This window comes from Sardina pilchardus, chromosome 20, assembly GCF_963854185.1.
Source record: "Sardina pilchardus chromosome 20, fSarPil1.1, whole genome shotgun sequence".
NCBI classification, from domain to species: domain Eukaryota; kingdom Metazoa; phylum Chordata; class Actinopteri; order Clupeiformes; family Clupeidae; genus Sardina; species Sardina pilchardus.
This window is the reverse complement of record NC_085013.1, coordinates 6,469,980-6,488,575: the sequence shown is the minus strand read 5'-3', so window position 1 is coordinate 6,488,575 and position 18,596 is coordinate 6,469,980. Positions and strand designations below refer to the sequence as shown.

Genomic DNA, 18,596 nt, shown 5'->3' with positions numbered 1-18,596 from the left:
CATGCATTGTTTATTGGACACCGTGATTGGATTCCGCAGCCAAAGTCTCGTCGGTCCCCTAGGACAGTGCAAGGCTTGAACACCTGGCACCTGCTAACTGCAATAAAGGTGGCCGTTTAAGTCATTGTGTAGTGAAGGTAACATGTAGTGTACTTCATTCAGTAATGCACATCTACTACCTCCTCTGAAGGACAAATCCGTACTAGCAGTTCAGCAGACAGTTTAATATATCAAGCTTACACAGAGCCATGAGTGATGTGAATGCCATTCATGTCAATTGAATGGAATATCAAATGGATTACAATGGCAGCTATGACTAAATAGAATTCAGAGCCTACAGTACATGTACATGTAGTTGCAGCTTGCCTTTATCACAGGAACATACTGGGCCATGTGAGCACCTAAAACATCATGTATGTTCTAGTATGTATTCTCTCACATTGTACTGAATAGCCCGTCTTCCAGGTCACTTGTGATAGGAGTTAGCCTGGGTGTTCCCATGCTGCCTTGCGCGCCATTTCATTCACGCTGCTAAGGCAGTCTGGAAACTACCACCCAAATTTTCGATAGGGGACCAATCACAGAACGGGGGGGGGGGGGGGGGGGGGGGGGGGGCGGGGACGATGATGAGCTACAGTATGCACAGATGCATTTGATAGACATCCGTGGCGCCCAATGAACAGATCTGGGCATTTTTTTCAAATGCGAGAAAATGAACGTTTGGTTGCCAGACCACGTCTCATTGAGAAGTGGTAGGCGCTAGCCAGGCTAGATAGGAGTCATATTTACTCTGGCTATCTGTTCCCGTCATATGACCTACAGTGGCGGCCTCTATCTCTCCTCTCATTCTCTCTCGCGACTCCTCCCGTAGTGTTTCGTTCAGCACCAACAACATCCTGTAAAGTGTGTCTGCCAAGTCCACGAGCAGAGCACTCTCCATCAGCAAACACTCCATCAAGTGCCTCCCCTGACGATCAGTGTGGCAAAATGCAGTTCCATTATTGCAAGACAGACACTTGGCCATCCGCCTCCATTTCCCGGTCCATCGGGGACCCCTCTTCAAAGAGGAGACAACATGTTTGATCAACCAGCGAGCAGACACAGATAAGCCCGCGGTCAGCCTAAATGCACAACATCTTTGACCACAACTCATATAGACCACTCCAATCTGATGTAAGAAAAATCCACTGGAAAAACTCTTGCACTGACATTGGCACATCTTTAATAGTAAAAAAGCTTAACTGCAGACCTTTAATACCACACAACCAATATCAAGACCACAGCATGACACTGCTAATATGCACTACCAAATGTCCTGATACAGAGTGTGCTGTATGCAATCACATTACAGGAATACTGCTGACCCTGCACTGGAGTGGATTGACCTCAGAGGCCCACATCATTTTGACACAGGCAAAACAAGCAGATGGCACTCAAAGGGGAAGGCTTACAGTAAGGTCATTAGGGAAATTATATTTAGTGGTTAATTTGTCCAGCCTCTGCTGAAGAGAGAAGAGAGCAGTTTTTAACGGTCTAACTGGCGACACAAGTCTGGCCTAAAGATCGCCAGTCTCCCCCACCTATCTGACTGGTTGGATTTCAGCCCTTGTGTCCCACTTGAAGATAGTGGATAACCGAGTGGCAGAGTGCTGAGACACAGCTACAGCCATGCAGTCCAGGAGTCTTGACAATCTGTATGTGAGGCATGTCAAATCAACTTATCACAATGGTAAAGCACTCTAAAAAAAAAACGAAAGAAAGGCAGAACAAAATGAAACAAATCCCCTGAGTACACTGCCATGCCAAGACTCGTTGAATGTTATTAAATTCTTAATCATGCCTTTGCGTGAGCCTGTGTCTGTGTCAGCTGCGTTAGTGAATTCTGCGTCAGGGTATTAAGGTCTTTCTTTTTTGTCCGGTGGAGTCCGAATGAGTCTCCCATCTTGCCAACTGGAGAGAGTACGTACGAGGCCTGGCCCAGGGCTTAGAACCCCTCCGGCCTGGCTTAAATGTGGGTCATGTCCATGAGATTAGGAACTGCTAGGGGCTTAAGAAAGATGTCTGTGCAAGCTCCATCATCGCGTCCCTAAATGCCAGGACGGCAGAAATCTAGGATTTATGTAAAAAGCACATATTCATTCTCAAGAGTGAGGTCAATGGGAATCTCCTCTCGATAATCCATAATGTGCACATGGAATACCCCAATAAGCACTCTGATCTACAAACATGGGTTTAAAGTGTGTGTTGCTCTGTGTGTGTGTGTGTGTGTGTGTGTGTGTGTGTATCCTTGCGTGTGTGTGTGTGTGTGTGTGTGTGTGTGTGTGTATGTGTGAGTGGGTGCGTGTGTGTGTAAGAAATACTATCTATCTATGACAGACCACAGAAGTGCACAGATCAGATCACCTGTGCAAGCCTGATTCAGAAAATGTATTTTCACTGAGAACTCATATCATGAACAATATGAAGTGATGTTCACAGAGAGCTATATATCATTGGCATATGCTCAGTAGGTCCATAATTATCTCATCCTGAACAGCCTAAACCTTCTGAAACGTACAATAATGTATTGATCCTAGATCAAATGGCAATACAACAATACACAAATGAATACTAAAACATCTCAGACGTGCAGTATTTTGTATTCTTCAGATATGGAAAATAACAACCCCCTTATAGCACTTTTTAAAACAGTGAATACATAGGACAATCTGTACTGTGACCCGCGCGTAGTTAATTTTAGCTGAAGCCTGCTATATCTTGCCAGACATCTTGACAAGCACACACGGACACGGGCACCTGCAGAGCGCAGAGAGTACATTTTGTTAAAACGAACGCTACTGCGAAGGATAGTTCGTGGTATGCAATGACCTTTCCATCCCTATCGCACTCGCACTCGAGTGTCCCAGCAGACAGCTCGGCTCACATCACTTGAGCCCACTCTGGGCTGGAGGACGGGCGCTGGCAGCAGTGCTGAAGACGCACGAAAAATAATCTCTCTAACTTCAGTACTTTGTTTTGGACACGCAATCATGTCTTTCTTTCCCTTTGTATTTGACTCTTGTGAACGATTGGTTGCCAGCACCATCCTTATAGGGTGTTTGGACGGCGGACGGTTGTTATGTATCTTGAGGGGTGCACACATGACTGGAGCGCTCAAGTTCTTGCGAGCCCGTTTGCCAACCGACCCAGTAGTTTCACAGGGAAAAGAAGAAAATACGGAAATATTTTTTGGCAGCGCTGAACACATAAATAATCTTCCCCGATGGATTTAGTGCTATATCAGAGCAGGCCTCGGCGGACGTGGGAGACCACAGTCGCTGCAGCATCAGCGCACCGGCCGGAGAAGGATCAAATGATTCAAAGTATCAAATGATTCAATGCGTCACGGTACCTCATGAGGCCGTGGACAGTTCATAGATGCCGGACGATGTCCCCCCAAACGTTTGTCCTTTAAGAACCCGTTTTAAGCTTATGTTTACAGAGGCTTTGTAAAAATGACAAGGCAGGAGGAGTATTTTGCGCTGAAGTAGCCGGCTGATACCACTGACATATACTAACCGGTGAATATCATTCCCAACTGTAGAAATCTCTGCTGTCAGTGGAAAATAAATATTTATACGCGCAGTGACTGACACATCGTTTGAAGAAGTGGGACAGCTGAGTTGGGAGCCGTGACACATCAGACACGACGAATAGGACAGGTTTTTGTCAGCAAAATGAACGTAAATTTAGTGGTAAGAATGTCGACATAAAGGCGACGCGTGTGGCATCCCTGCAGGTTACAAATCAGCCTTTAAACGCAACACATAAACCTCATTGAAGCACGGGATTGTTTGCGGCACGATTGTTTTGGTAGGCTATAACACATCCAGACATCCGGCATCCGGCATAAACTGCTGTGAACATAGTTAGAGTGCTTACCGTCAATGTGTCCTTTAACTGTAGATGTGTGTTTTTCCGAAAATACAAGAAGCGTAGATATTCAGTTTAAAAGGCTAACCTAAAGGGAAATGTCCCAGCTTTCCGCAGGTTTTCGGGCACTGTCGCTTCGGTCGGACTCGCTCTCTTCCCCAGACTCTCGCTCTCCCTCTTGCTTTCTCTCTGCTATCCAATGAAAATTGACACATTTTGACTTCACTGCAGCAGTTCGCAGCACATGCTCGGACTCCTCAGATCTCGCTCTGTTGCTTAACTCTTTCGTGACCAGTGGACTCTCCATCACTTTACTGCCTACAGAAAATGTCAGAGGGTAATTTTTCAGTAAAATCTATATTGTCAGGTGAATTTAATTTAAAATCTTGTCATATATTATAGAGCTATACAGTGTCAATTAGTGCGCAAGTTGGGTATTTTGCACATTAGCCTATATAAAAGTAGGCTAAAGTAGGCTAAATCTAACAGAATGGTCATACATTTGCATTTTAATTAGCTTTTTATACACATGTAATAAACACTGCCTTTGTCTACACCTAAGCATTTTCATTATCCTGGGCCTCTGTCAAGCCATGCATCATTTGACTGGCTTTATTATGTAAGGGATAACGGCCGACGAGGTGACCGGTTCGATGGAAATAATGGCTAGGTGGAGGTCTAGAACTCCGGCGACGTGCGACGACCTCCGCCGTGCCATTATTTCCATCGAACCGGTCGACCTCGAAGGCCGTTATCCCGCTTATCTCCCGTTTGTATTCATAACCTGTATATTTAGAACATAGTTTTATTCCACCGTTGCGTCCGTTAACATCGCTAAAACTGTCTTGACTGTGGGACTACTTTCCGCCACATATCAACTTTCTACTTGCAGGACAAAACTGCCGTTACTAGTTCTAAATGGATAGTTGCTATGGCCAAAAGCCAGTCGTTAGTTCTAAATGGCTGGTTGCTACGGCCAAAAGCCAGTCGTTAGTTCTATCTCTGCCGTTGTCAAGCGGGCATTTCCCAGGATTCTGATTAACTTTAACTTTGAAAGATCGCTACTTTTATAGCCTACATGGCATCCAACTAGCTACAATCCACCTCCGTCATATGCTACAATGTTACTATGGTGCTGCACGTCTGTATTTCAGCTTGGATGCAACGTGACAGTTCATTTAAACTTCGCAACGAGTTTGGCGAATTAATATTCAAGTGTGATACGGGAACTACTTCGAAGGTAGCAGGTTATACGAAGTTAATGGCCACCCCATTAGCCAATCAGAAAAGAGAATTCCATTGTTGAGGGAGATAAAAAATATATATCCTGACTCTCCTCACCAAACAAACTAAGTATGTTACAGTAAGTTACATCTAGCTCTCCTCCTGAGCATGCTCCCCAGTGGGGTAATCCTACATGAAAATACCAGTGTGATTGGAGGCTTCATAGGCCTACGTGACAAAGCCTTCAGGTCAGGAGCTGAGTTTTGGACAGGGTTCACTGGGTTGCCTGGATGTCATGGCAACCTTTCAGTGGCCATACAAACCCTCTTTGAGAACCTCCCGGCCACTCTGCATTCTAAGGTGAGCCAAGGCAACGGGTCAGGATGAAAGAAAATGATTAGTCATTGGCCTTTGTTAGTCTTTTGGAGGATGAAATTGTGTCCATTCATTCAAATTGGGATGGAAGAGTTGCCAGCTACTGTTGATGCAACAGTAGGCCCACTGATGATGAACATAGTTTTGTGTAATTGGTGGTGGAAGTAGTAACTTATAGTCTTTATGTGATGGAAAAGGCCTTGAGACTAGATTCTAGCAGAGAATCCAGTGGAAACAATCAACTTGATAATGTTAGCAAGCTAAGAACCTTTGCTAAGATAAGATGTTTTAAAAATAAATAAATAAATCTGTTTCCACCAGAAATACACTTAAGCAGTTGCACAACAGTAGCCTAGTCTCCGTTCTCCCCTAATACCAGGGTCTAGTGACTGATGGGCCTGATGACACATGAGCGAGGCATATAGCCTACAGCATATTACTGGGATTACCACCATCATTAAAACTGAGTCCAACCCACATTAACCATGGTAAAACCATGACCTCCGAATTCAGAGGCTTTTTGAGGATCTTCAAACCAATGCCCTAAACATCTGTTTGGGTGGTTATTCACACCTTTTAGAGGCCCAGGAGGGTATTCTAAGTAGAGTTTAGTGATAAACCTGGGTTAGTTACCTCATGAGTAAGTGGTAAACCTTCTACAAGAAGAGCCCTATGGCATTGTTTGGTCAGGCAAATGATCCATACAGCTCTTCTATTAGGAGGTTTACCACTTTGAGTTAACTTACCCAGGTTTGTCACTAAACCATGTACTCGGAATACCCCCCAGGTGTCTATTCAGAGGTGTCTTTCTGTTTACCAGCTGCTACCTAACAAATATTTAATGGGTGGTGAGTGGCGTGACGTGAGGCAGTGAGGGGAAGAGTGTGTATCCTGTGTCATTGGCTGACCACTCACCTGCTGGGGATGACAGTGACACTAAGCAAATCAATCAGTCACAGAGGGTGGAGCCAAAGATCCTTCATCTCTGGTGGAGCCTTGACAAAGCCCAGAGGTTCTTTGTAGGATCTGAACTAAGATCCCTGGAAGTTCCGCATCTTTTCCTGAATGATTAGTTCCTTTGAGTTCCACTGAAGGGTTCTGTATCTGTAGAGTTGTTGCAGAGTCAGACCTATAAGGAACTTCCAAAAGGGATGCAATCAGAGAAATATTTAATCACTGATGCTCACATTCTTGCTGCCTATTCTACCGGAGATATTTACATCTTACCTCTCTGCCTAACTATATACTTTCTATCTGTATCATTTGGAAAAATCAAATGAACCGTTCCAAGATTCACCATCATACTGCCAAAACGCTATTTTTCAAATTGGAGTGTACATTTCTCATACATCATCATGATGTTGCAAAAGAAAACCCACAAATATAACTACTAGCTTATTGTCTCTAGTAGGCCTACTTGCCTCAAAGTAACCTCAACTAGCTTACTTTTTGCTCGTCAAAGCTTCCGTCCAGGCTTGCCACTAACTTATAAACTTATAACTCCTAATAGAAATTACAAGTCTGTTTATTAGCTGCCTCAAACATTGTAAGACTTCAATATATGGGGGGACCTGTAACTTGAGCTTAGGTTGCAAAGCACTACATACAGCAGGTGTCCCAGTGAACAGATTCACAGCAAGTCACATGACAGGGACCCCTGGATCGAGTTCACTTACGGTCAAACAACTTCAAGCGAACTTGAGAGATACAACCTGCTAAGATGTGACTATGGCATAAACCTTGTTCTGGATGGAAGGCTGCATATGTGGGCCCCCAAATAGCAATCCCCTCTCTTCTACATCCATTCATTTCTGCCTCTCTTTCTATCTCCAAGTCCATTTTGATGTGATAATTCTTTTTTTATTTTCAATCAGCATCGTGTCCACTGTGTACTGTGCCTCTCGTGGGTTACATAATCACACCAGACGCAGAGCAACCAAATAGTCTTGTTTTTAATGACATCATCGAAGCAGAAGATGCATTATTTATGAAAAGGTAGAAAAAGAGCACGTTTCAGTCTTTCTCAATAAGTTAAATCCATCAGCGTGCAGAGGGGATTTAGAGGACTTTTTTTTTTCCTTTAAAAAACAAACAAAACAGAAAAAAATAAAATAAAAACAAAAATCAAAAATTGCAAGCAGAACAGGGGAGGGGGGAATTCATCCAGTCAAACAAACATACAAAAAAACATCCCCTCTCTTTTTCATGTTTTTGTCATTTTTACAGTTCGGAAAACAGGGAAAAAAATAAGAACCGAAAAAAAACAGGGCAAAACTGATGCAGGTGGCCCTGGAGTTCTCTCGGGCCTCAATGGGCTTCATGTTTTTTTTTTTAGTTTTTTTGTATTTTTTGCATTCCTTCAATTTCTTTTTTTTTCAACAATAAACTGATAAGCATATGATTACAGCTGATAAAAAAAGAACAAGAATAATATTACAATGGCAGACATTGTCATAATAATAATAATAATAATAATAACAACAACAACAATAATAACAACAATAATAATAACGGTGATTAAACAGTCCTGTACAGACAGCCGAGCCCTCAGATAGGTTGAAGCCTATAACCCGGTGAGACGATTGGTCGGTTCTTGCAAGGCTCGGGCTCAGTGACTGGCAGAGTGGACAGTGCAGGCTGGCTGGTGGTCAAACACTGTGGACGTCATATTCCCTCAGCCGCCTCCTGTCTGAGGCCTGTAAACACACCAAACACACACACGCTCCCGTGAGTTCTTTTTTCTTTTTTTTTTTTTTAAAGGTCAAACAGTGTTCAGTTTTTTTTCCCCAGTTCATGGCACTGGTCATCATACAAGAAAAATACAAGAGAACCTATTTTTATGTGACCTCTACGCCAGGACAGTCTAATGACCATATAAGGCTGGATTACACTACTATATGTATTTATGTGTATGGATTTATGTCTGACCTTGTCTCTGTGCAGTATGGTGCAGGGGTCACCTTGAAGGGTGAGGGGGTTGGGGAGGGGAGGGGCGGGGGGTCGTCAGTCGAGCTCATGAACCTGGTCCTGCAGAGGGGGGGCGGTCCTGCCCGGCTCACAAACACGCTTGGACATGATGTCCCACTGAGGGGTGAGCGCTTTGGGTTTGGTGCCTGAGAGGAGGAGAGGAGAGGAGAGGAGAGGAGAGGAGAGGAGAGGAGGAAGGAAAGACCAAAGTAAAGGAGAGAAAGGAGACAATAAGGGATACAAAATCATTTTGCATGTAAACCTAGAGACTTTTTAAAAGAAGAGACACAGCACTCAAATCCTCCACAGAAATGCATGGGGTTAGTTTGTAACGCCAATATGGCAGTTGTTTACACATATCCCGCCCCTTCCATACCAAAAAAGTCGACATGTGGATACATGGTGCCAATCATGTGTTGTGATCTTGCCGCTGGTGCAGATATGGTGTCGTGAAGCTTTACGCACGTGCATTTTTGCCCAAACAGATGCCCAAAAAACATTGCAATGTGACTGCCGAGTGAAGAGACTTGCCTAAAAGGACTTTGGTAAACCTCAGTGAAGCCTCCCCCCCTCGCTCCTACTTTTTAATGGACGTTTAAGTGTGGGTTTTGTTGTGTGGCTGTGGTTATGTGTCTTGCTCGCTGAACAACACCCCTGACATGAAATCCCGCTGGACCATCATTTCCAGTAAACGTTGAGGAATCTGCCCTCTATGGGCAAAAGCCAACACTGCAAGGTTCAGAATGTAAACACAAAGACAAACACCGTACGAGACATGCACACAGAGAATAAGCGCGCGTGCTAGGAAGGAAAATGGAAGGAAAATGTGCATCAGAGGACTTGGCAGCCCTTTGGCATGTGTACTGTTGGGCCGGTGACCACAGGCACTTTCATTACTGAGTGGCATTTCATGAAGGGTTTTTTTTTCGGGAAAAGAAAGCGGATTTAAAAGTCTGCATTCATTCCTCTCTCACTCTCTCACTCTCTCACTCTCTCTCTCTCTCTCTCTCTCTCTCTCTCTCTCTCTCTCTCTCTCTCTCACCCTCCCTCCCTCTTGCCCTCTCACTCACCCTCCAGGCCGTTGTGCTGCTCGTAGTTGCGCTTGCCCAGGATGGTGGGTGAGCCGTTGTTGAGGATGGGCGAGGACTTGATGGGCGTCATGCTGCTGGTGGTGATGGTGGCAGTGCGCTGGCCCTCTGGCTTGGGGGGACACGGGTGGGCCTCTGGAACGGGACGAATACGCTAATTCTGCCAATATTTGTGTTGCTTTGTTATGCCTAAATTCCTTTAAAATTATTTTGTATCTTGCATGACTTTGTAGCTACTTTATTTTAAAGACAATCATTCACACTAATAGTATAATTGAAAAAGACTAGAGGAATAATAAGCAAATAACTGATCTACTGTCAGTGTGCAAGTGACACCAGGAAAGGCCCGTTCTATTCTCTCCTTACCCAGGTATCGAACCACCGATTCCAGAGGCTTCCTCACCAACGGTTTGAGTGGCTGCAGCTTTTTGGGAATTTCTGGCAACCGTACCACACCTATGAAAGACAGCAGAATAAGCAACAGGCAAACTGAACCCAGCTTCCAACAATGTACCTATTGCATTATAGTGAGAAAGCGACCCCTAGACACAGGATTAGAGGCTATTTCAGGCTGAAATGTCAACATTCCCTTACTTTTAGAACATTCTAAATATATGGGTAGGTTGACTCAAGGCTTTGGCATAGTAAAATGCTAACTGAGTTGATCTGGAAAAATGATTTGGAATTACAGCATGATCTAAGAAGGGTGAAAATAAAAACTAAAATTAAACTGCTTGATAAATACATTTAAATTTAAATTTAACCGACATACTGCGTTTATAATCCCTGTTTTTGTCAGGATTCACATTATTTAAGCCTCATGGAATTCCGTATGTTATCATTTACTTCAAGTGGGTTTCATTTACTTTTAGAAAGAGTTTGCTTTTAGGTTGCACATTAATCACCATTAACTGTCTCAATTACTAATGCCTTGCTGCTAGTGCATGACTAGTGTGTGACAAACGAATGCACTTCCGTTGGAAGAAATACAAGATTTTCTCTTATACAAGTCACAGCACTTACAGTTGTCAAGTTTTTATCACCAATAAAACTGAAGTCATAGTGAGATGACAACATTAGCGGAGGAGTAGCCTGAGGCTACAAATGGCTTTGAAGCAACCAGAGCCTTTGCCTCACTCATGGCTTAAGGCTTTTCTCTCCCCTGTCTATGGCATAGAAGGCATAGAACGCATAAAAAAATCTACAGTAACACGACACGATCATGAACGTGTCATAAACATTACAAACTAGTCATACATTGTGTCTAACCAGAATTGCAAAAAAAGCAGAAAAATGCAATGTGATATACAAAGTATAGACAGGGGATGCATAGACAGTTCAAGAAATATATAGTGTATGTGGACAGTAGTGCAGTTGATTTACAGAAGGTGGTTTAGAGTATATAAAATAAAAAATAAATATGTGCAGTGTATTATCAGGAACTTTGAGGAACTATGAGATCAGAATATAAATATGGCTATAAAACATGAACAATGTATGAACAACATGTACAGATATGTTCAATGCAGTAGCAGTAACATTATAATTATAGTAGTAAGAATATTATAGATATGCAGTGCATCATATAACAAAACAGTAAAAATACAGTTATTTGGTATGATATATTGGCAGTACAGAATGTACAGCTATATGCAGTGTGATAACAGTGCCATTTCAGTGCAGAAAAACAGTAACATAAGAGTAGTAAGAATAAGTGTATGTGCAGGATGAATAGTATGAAGTGCAACAGAATTTGGCTATGTGCACAAAATTGCCAAAAGTATTGGGCCACCTGCTTGACAAGCACATCCCATTCTTAATTCATAGGGTTTAATATGACGTCAATACACGCTTTGCAGCTATAACAGCTTCAAGTTTTCTGGGAAGGCTTTCAACAAGGTTTAGGAGTGTGTTTATGTGATTTTGACTATTCTTCCAGAAGCGTATTTGTCAGGTTACACAGTGATGTTGAACAAGGAGACTGGCTGTCATTCATCCCAAAGGTGTTCTATTGGGTTAAGGTCAGGACTCTGCGTAGGCCAGTCAAGTTCATCCACACCACACTCTGTCATCCATGTCTTTGTGGACCTTCAAGCACAGTCATGTTGGAACAGGAAGTGGCTTTCCGCAAACTGTTCCCACAAAGTTGGGAGCATGGAATTGTCCAAAATATTTTGTTTAATGCTGAAGCATTCAGAGTTCCTTTCACTGGAACTAACGGGCCAAGCCCAATTTGGGGATGGCCCATCCCTGTTCCAATATGACTGCACCAGTGCACAAAGCAAGGTCCATAAAGACATGGATGACAGAGTTTGGTGTGGATGAACCTCACTGGCCAGCAAAGAGTCCCGACCTCAACCCAACAAAACACCTTTGGTATGAATTTGATCTACAGGATTAGGCTTGTAGTTATTCATGTTAGCATTTCAAGTGAAACAACAGCATTGCAATACGGGTTACTTACAACAGATTGCCGACACCTTCTTTGGGCAAAGTTGGGGTTTTGCCTCATGGTCCCTGAAGGCATTGGTCGTCCTCCCGGTAAGAGAGGACATGGCCATCTCTCTCCGGGTGAAAAGAGCATTCATGAGCTCCAAAATTCTTTTCTTTGGCTCCTTGGAGAGCCTGAACAGAATGTATTTGCTCATGAGGACACCCCTCTCAAGTTCCACCTGAACAGAAAAGAAGCACAATTAAGCAATTTAGCACGAGTGAGAGTGGGTTTGTCAGTTCAAAACCTAAAGAACTTACAAGTATGAAGATAAGGTAGGTTGTGTTTTCTATTCTGGCCCGCTGTGGCATGAGCAATTGCAGTATTATCTGAGAAGTAGGAAGTTATGAATTGCTATGGTGCACTAGCTGGGCTATGACGTTGTCCGTGAACACTATTGAGCCAAGCAAGTGAATACTCAATAGCCTACCACACTTAGCCAACATCACAGCAGTGTTATTACATTCCTTTATTAACACTAAAAATTAACTAAAAACACCTATGCAAAAGTGCCACATATGGTTATATTCTAGAGGTCCTCCACAATAATTATATGAGACTAAAGTGGATGTAATGAAATTACTTTTTAATCATAATTCACAACTGTTTAAAAAAAAAAAATTCAAAGGACAAAGGTCAAAGGTCAAAAACAGGGGGGGGGGGGGATTTAGGCTCCAGAGGGTCAAAATGCAGATATATTCTATTAATTCTTCCTGATTGGATATGAGATCGCAGGATATGTTGGCCTACACATGGTGGTTCCTGATTACTTGTGTGTGGAGATGTAGCCTAATGTTTTTGCACCTGTCTGCGTTTTGTTATTAGGCATTTTGGCTCTAATCATAGTTCTGATGTTTCTTAACCAGTCATGGGTGTGTTCATCTACAGTAACATCTGACAGTGCATCAGTATTTTCATTATTGGCTTGGGTGTAAGTGCTGATGTATTTTTTTTTTAGCTTCCCTTTAGCGCAGCCATTCGTAGATTTTAAATTTACCTTAAAGTTTATTCTCGGATATTCGATTGAACTTTGATTAAGATGTTGTTTGGAATCCTTTTGCATTCCAGTGTGTATGGATCTGTGTTAACGTGAAAACAAACGCATAACAAAATATCCTTTAAAAAAAAAAAAAGAAAGAAAAAGAAATCTAGGTACGTGAACAAGGCCTTGAAGAGGAACTATGCAGGATTGGCGATTTCATCTCTGGTTTCGGTTTAGTTTTTCGTTTTCGCTCGTTTTATGCTTGCATTTTCTCTGCAGAGCTTCCCCGACAGCTTTAGCGTGTATATTTTTACATGTATAGGCTATATCTAAATATATAAATTGCAAGCGTTGTTCTTCGTCTCAGACTTCCAGATGTAAACAAGGAGCGATCGTCTCCTGCAGAAAGTTGCATAGGGTCTCTTTAATTTAAGCTATTTTGAACAGGCATTGGTCTTACCATTTCTGAACTGTCCTGTTGGACTGTCAGCCCAGCTGAAGTGCCTGCTGCTGCTGCTAGGGGGGGTGGTGGTGGTGCTGCTGCGGCTGCGGCTGCTGCTGCTGCTGCTGGGGGTGGTGGTGGTGCTGCTGCTGCTGGTGATGGCAGCAATGGTAATGCCTCACCTGAAAGAATCGCACAAATTGTGCAAATGTAAAAACGCACACATCGAAGTATTGAAACTGGTTGGGGAGCACTGCCTAAAAATCTTATTCTAAAATTCTACCATTATAAAACAAGTGTACACTTACTCTGAGCCTTTTTCAGTTTTTTTATGTCCTTGATAAGACCAGGGAGTTCTGCAAATGTCAATGTGCAAGTGTTAGTGTACATAAGGGACATCATTTAAACATTTCAGTAGAACTGCATCTCACTATTAGTCAACATCCAACAAAATATGGGCCCCATCTCAGTGTCCTCCATGAGACCTAAGGGTAGACATTGTGGTTTTCCACCGACAGTGAACCAGTTCTTGAACTGATGCCGTTGAGAATTCTTTGAACCGTGGTGCTATTTACTGAACCAGCCCGCATTTCCACCAGTTTTGAACCGAACCAAGGATGCATCATCAAAAAGGCTAACAATACCACTTTCGGTAACACTTTAGTTTGGGGTGTCGCTGTTACAGTGTAGGACCAACACAGTTGATACATGTGCTACATAGGGTAATGGCAGACATGTTCCAAGACATCAAAGACACAACATACATGTCATATGTGCATGCAAGTAATTAACTGGTACATTTAACAGGTTTATTCCACAGTATCAAAGAGTAACAAAGGTGTAGCAGTGCAGCTGTTACATTTATCAACTGTGTTGGTACACACTTATTACTCTTTGATACAGTGACATAAACCCGTAACAAGGTTGTAGCAGCACAGCTGTTACATGTACACTGAAGACAATGACCCCTTGACTGGAGCTAAGAATGGTTTGTATATCAAATCTTTCATGACCAGATTTACCCCGTCTCAGGTCAATGTCAATGTCAATGTCAATTTATTTATATAGCACTTTAAAAAACAACCACAGTTGACCAAAGTGCTGTAAAACAAACAGTCAGACAAACAAGAAACATAGGGTACATAAGACAACAGAGGCTAGACGGAGCGGCGTAGTCACCAGCGTGCCCACCAAGCGTGACACCAAGACAAACAAACAAATTTAAAAAATAACAAATCGCTACATAAAGAAATGCCGTACGGAGCGGCGTACTAGCCAGCGTACCCGTGGCACAAGACATACAAACACAGACATCAGACAAAAAATCAACAAATAATAAAAACAACACAGACAAACACTCAAAAGACAAAGTTGGCACAAGACAAAAGATGCCGGACGGAGCGGCGTAATCGCCAGCGTACCCGTGACTCCAAGACACCAAGACATTACAAGACGGACAAAAAACAAACACAGATCAAATAAATAATAAAAGCAAACTAAATCAGAAAAGTCCACGCCAACTTATTAGTCCAAATGACTGCATCAGTAGACGGCCGATAAAAGTCCCAGGGCAATAGATGATGCACATCCCGTAGCTGATCAGACCAACCCGGCGGAATTCAGTCGCTAGGCAGGCCGTCTGGAGAGCACCAGAAGCAGAGGCACAAGCAGCAGATGCACCGGTCAAAGGTCAGCCCTTTGCTTCTGATGAAAAATGTAGGCAAATTGGCAAAGTTTTGTAAAAGCACTCAGTATTACAATGTAACAACTATATGTAGGTACCCACAAATACATGAGGCAAGTACAATGGTAGTACCTGATAGTACATGTTGTTACACAGGTTGTACCACTGTACCTAATTAGGTAGGTACACTGCAACAGCGACACCCCAAACTAAAGTGTTACACCACTTTCAAATATTACAAAGTAAAGCTAGGTGATTGCAAATACTTTTAAGGATCACTATTTAAAAAAAAACAAAAAAACTTGTACATACCATCAAGCAAACACAAAGCCTCCCGCAACTTTGCATTTTCTCTTTTTAGCTGACTTATTTCCTCCTTAGGCATATCCAATTTCATCTGCAGCTCCAGTTTGGTCTTTTTAGCCAGGGGCTCATAGTCGGTGTCACAGTCCGTATCGCTCTCTGAGCTGATGCTCTAGAAATAAAGAGGTGAAGTAAATGTGAAGGGGGAAATCATATTGCACGTATGCACTGCGCTCACCGCTAGGTTGGTGTTGTTAGAGGTAATGAGTGTATTGAGACAATCTGTGTTTTGAGTAGGCTATTGAATTCTCTTACAGCTGGCTGTGTAGACATCTGCGCCAGTATGCTGCCCTCTGCTCGATTAAAACTGTTTTCTCTTTTTTCTTTTTCTTTTTTCTCCAACTGGTCGGTCGTCTGCAAAAATAGGAATAGATCATTAAAACCACTTTATGCACACCGTCCTGCCAGCGGCTCAGAGGGGTGCATGTGCAGTAGCCTAAGCATTTGATTGTCAGTAGCCTATGCATTTTGGATAGCCAAAAGTCCTATGGGGAGTTAAGGGGATTTTAAAAATGCATGAGCATACCTTGGCAAATAACGGTCTACAGCACTCATGTTTCATGTTATGCAATTTTAGGTAAACCTTAAACTATACTATGAGTGATGGTGTTCTAAATGCCATATTAAATCTGAGATTAAATGATAAAAGTGTCATCACTGACCAAGGCAAAGTCTCTCCTTGTGTTAATGTAGGTTATTGCTAAAATATGATGACAATTCTTTGATTATCTTTTTGTCGTTCTCAAAATAGCTCTGTAGTGATCCCCACGATTTCCTTCTTCACGTTATAGTTTATGTGTGTGAACGTCGTCAGTCATAATACGAGGGCGTCTGTGAACAGCCATGTAGACTAAGGTATGCCTACTTACACGGTTCTCCTTAAGGAACTTAGGGTTGTCCCTCTTCTCTCTTTTCCCACGTCCAAAATCCTTTTGTTTTCCAACGCCATAAATGGATTTGGCATCTTCAAACAACTCCCTCTTATCATCTATAAAGAAACACAACATAGTTGCAGATAGTTGCAGATCAACAGCTTACAGCCTTACACCGTTACTACATATCAATACATTGTATCGATGCAAAGCTTTACGTAGTGAGTTAGCTAGCCGCTAACGTTGTTGACACAAAGCTAGGACTGTACCAATGCTACCCATGGTTAAGACTGTAGTCTGACCAACTTTTTGAAATTGTTCACTGTTAAATTAATGATTGTATTGTTTTTATTTGTATGTCGCTTTAAAGGCATTTAAATGCGTCTACCAAATAGCATAACCAAGCTAAAGACTTAGCTAAGCTAGCACCTACCACTGATCGCCTTCACCAACGCAGGTGATCTGACTACTCTTTTGCCTTTCCTCCAATTAACAATCGCATCCATTCCCGGCTGAATCCCATTCCCGTTTTTATCTTCAATCCAGTCTGTGATCACAATGTCATATACCCCTTCCTCGTAAAAATCGCACAAAGCGTACATGTCGACGTCGCTGATATTTGCAGTTAATGTCAATACTCCTTAAACAACCGTTATTAACGTTATGCCCACGCTCCACAATCTAGAACTATAGAACTAGTTTTATTATAGCGTCAGAAGCCGGGAAAATAATAAGCCTACTCACCTTTTTTCGTTGCTCAAATGCCTCGTCCACACATCCTCAGGGGACCATATAAGAAATGGTTGAAACATGACGAATGCCCCGTACCCAGACAGACGCTGTCGAACAGAAAGCAACTTCAAGTGGTAACTAGAAATGCAATTCCAAGGAATTACCAGTGCATGAAAATGCAAAAAAATGTAGATATGGTTACTAAGGTGTAGCTAGGGTAAACATGGTGGTTGCATAGTTTAAAGAGAGTTGATAGTGTTAAGGTAGACATTTTAAAGCTTAAACATTCAGACTGTTCTAACTTAACTAATGATTTCTAACAGGTGTTCTAAAATGTTAGCTATGCTAACAATGCTAACCAGGTTGATAAGTTAACTTAGCTGATGATTTCTAGCAGTAATGCTAAAAATTCTAACTATGCTAACATTGCTAACTATGTTAGCAATGCTAACCACGTTGATTAGCTAACTTAGCTAATCATTTTAGCAGTTGTGCTAAAAATGCTAACAATGCTAACTATGCTAACAATGCTAACCAGGTTGATTAGCTAACTTAACTAATCATGTTTAGCAGTTATGCTAGAAATGCTAACTATGCTAACAATGCTAACTATGCTAACAATGATAACTTGCTAGTGAGGACTTTTATTTTGAAACAGTAGTTGCTAGGGTATCCATGGTGCCCATTATCAGGAATAAAGAAGTTACTTTAGCAAAATCATGTTAGTTGCTATAGAAACGGTCATAAACACTTAATTTTAATGGTAGCTATGTTGGTTGCTAGGTACATGGAGGTCTCATGTAGTTGACTGGAGGCATAGTTGATGATAACTGACAGTTGGAATGGTTGAACAGTTAAATAGTTGAGTAGTTTCAATGGTTAAATGATTTAATAGTGTATTATTGCAGTGAGGACTTTTATTTTGAAACAGTTGTGGACAGAGGAAACAGTTAACAGGATATGTAGTCTTCACAGAGAGATTGTATGCTTAAAGCCTGAGAGAGAGAGGGCTGCTGCAGGTGGGGCTGGCCACCTGGCATAAGATTCTAATTGCTTAACGACCCGATTGTGATGTCATAGAGGCCAATGTTAAGTCTATGGGGAATTTTTAAATAGTTTTTATTTAATAGTTCAAAAAGTATAAAAGTTACAAAGTTGAAAAGTCATAGCAACCCGATCCATTAGAATACCTACGTTACGAAGTTTGAATGAAGTTGCTAAGTTAAATGGTTGAAGGGAAATTGCGGTTAGAAAAAGCTGTCAGCGGAATAATGATAACTAGAAATGCAATTCCAAGGAATTACCAGTGCATGAAAATGCAAAAAAATTTAGATATGGCTACTAAGGTGTAGCTAGGGTAAACATGGTGGTTGCATAGTTTAAAGAGAGTTGATGGTGTTAAGGTAGACATTTTAAAGCTTAAACATTCCTGTCCTAACTTAACTAATGATTTCTAACAGGTAT

General features: G+C 42.1%; 2 protein-coding genes across 3 annotated transcripts in view; both read right to left on the bottom strand.

Moving 5' to 3' along the window:
- The window catches only part of tmem229b (transmembrane protein 229B), a 10,310-nt gene extending 6,217 nt beyond the window's left edge, over positions 1-4,093 (bottom strand). The window contains exon 1 of one of the 2 annotated variants that reach the window (XM_062522861.1): positions 3,922-4,093. The gene's annotated coding sequence lies outside the window, so the exon portion shown is untranslated. Of the gene's footprint in view, positions 1-1,580; positions 1,672-3,921 lie in introns of those variants that run through there. The other variant, XM_062522862.1, reaches the window with a different exon arrangement.
- A 3,351-nt stretch (positions 4,094-7,444) lies between these two features.
- LOC134068222 (BEN domain-containing protein 6-like) lies at positions 7,445-16,572 on the bottom strand. The gene is made up of 10 exons (XM_062523812.1): positions 16,398-16,572; positions 15,784-15,882; positions 15,478-15,640; positions 13,790-13,837; positions 13,500-13,663; positions 12,031-12,238; positions 9,933-10,022; positions 9,549-9,701; positions 8,472-8,624; positions 7,445-8,207 (listed from the first exon to the last, which is right to left on the bottom strand). The coding sequence occupies exons 1-9, from the start codon at positions 16,533-16,535 to the stop codon at positions 8,515-8,517; spliced, it is 1,173 nt and encodes a 390-aa protein (XP_062379796.1). The 5' UTR covers positions 16,536-16,572; the 3' UTR covers positions 7,445-8,207; positions 8,472-8,514.
- Positions 16,573-18,596: the final 2,024 nt, after the last annotated feature.

Excerpts from the sequence above, each read along its gene's own strand:
- LOC134068222 (XM_062523812.1), bottom strand. The coding sequence starts at position 16,535 with ATGTTGTGTTTCTTTATAGATGATAAGAGGGAGTTGTTTGAAGATGCC. Across the intron at positions 13,838-15,477 it reads GGCTTTGTGTTTGCTTGATG|AACTCCCTGGTCTTATCAAG; the intron begins GTATGTACAAGT and ends TGACATTTGCAG. Across the intron at positions 12,239-13,499 it reads AACAGGACAGTTCAGAAATG|GTGGAACTTGAGAGGGGTGT; the intron begins GTAAGACCAATG and ends TTTTCTGTTCAG.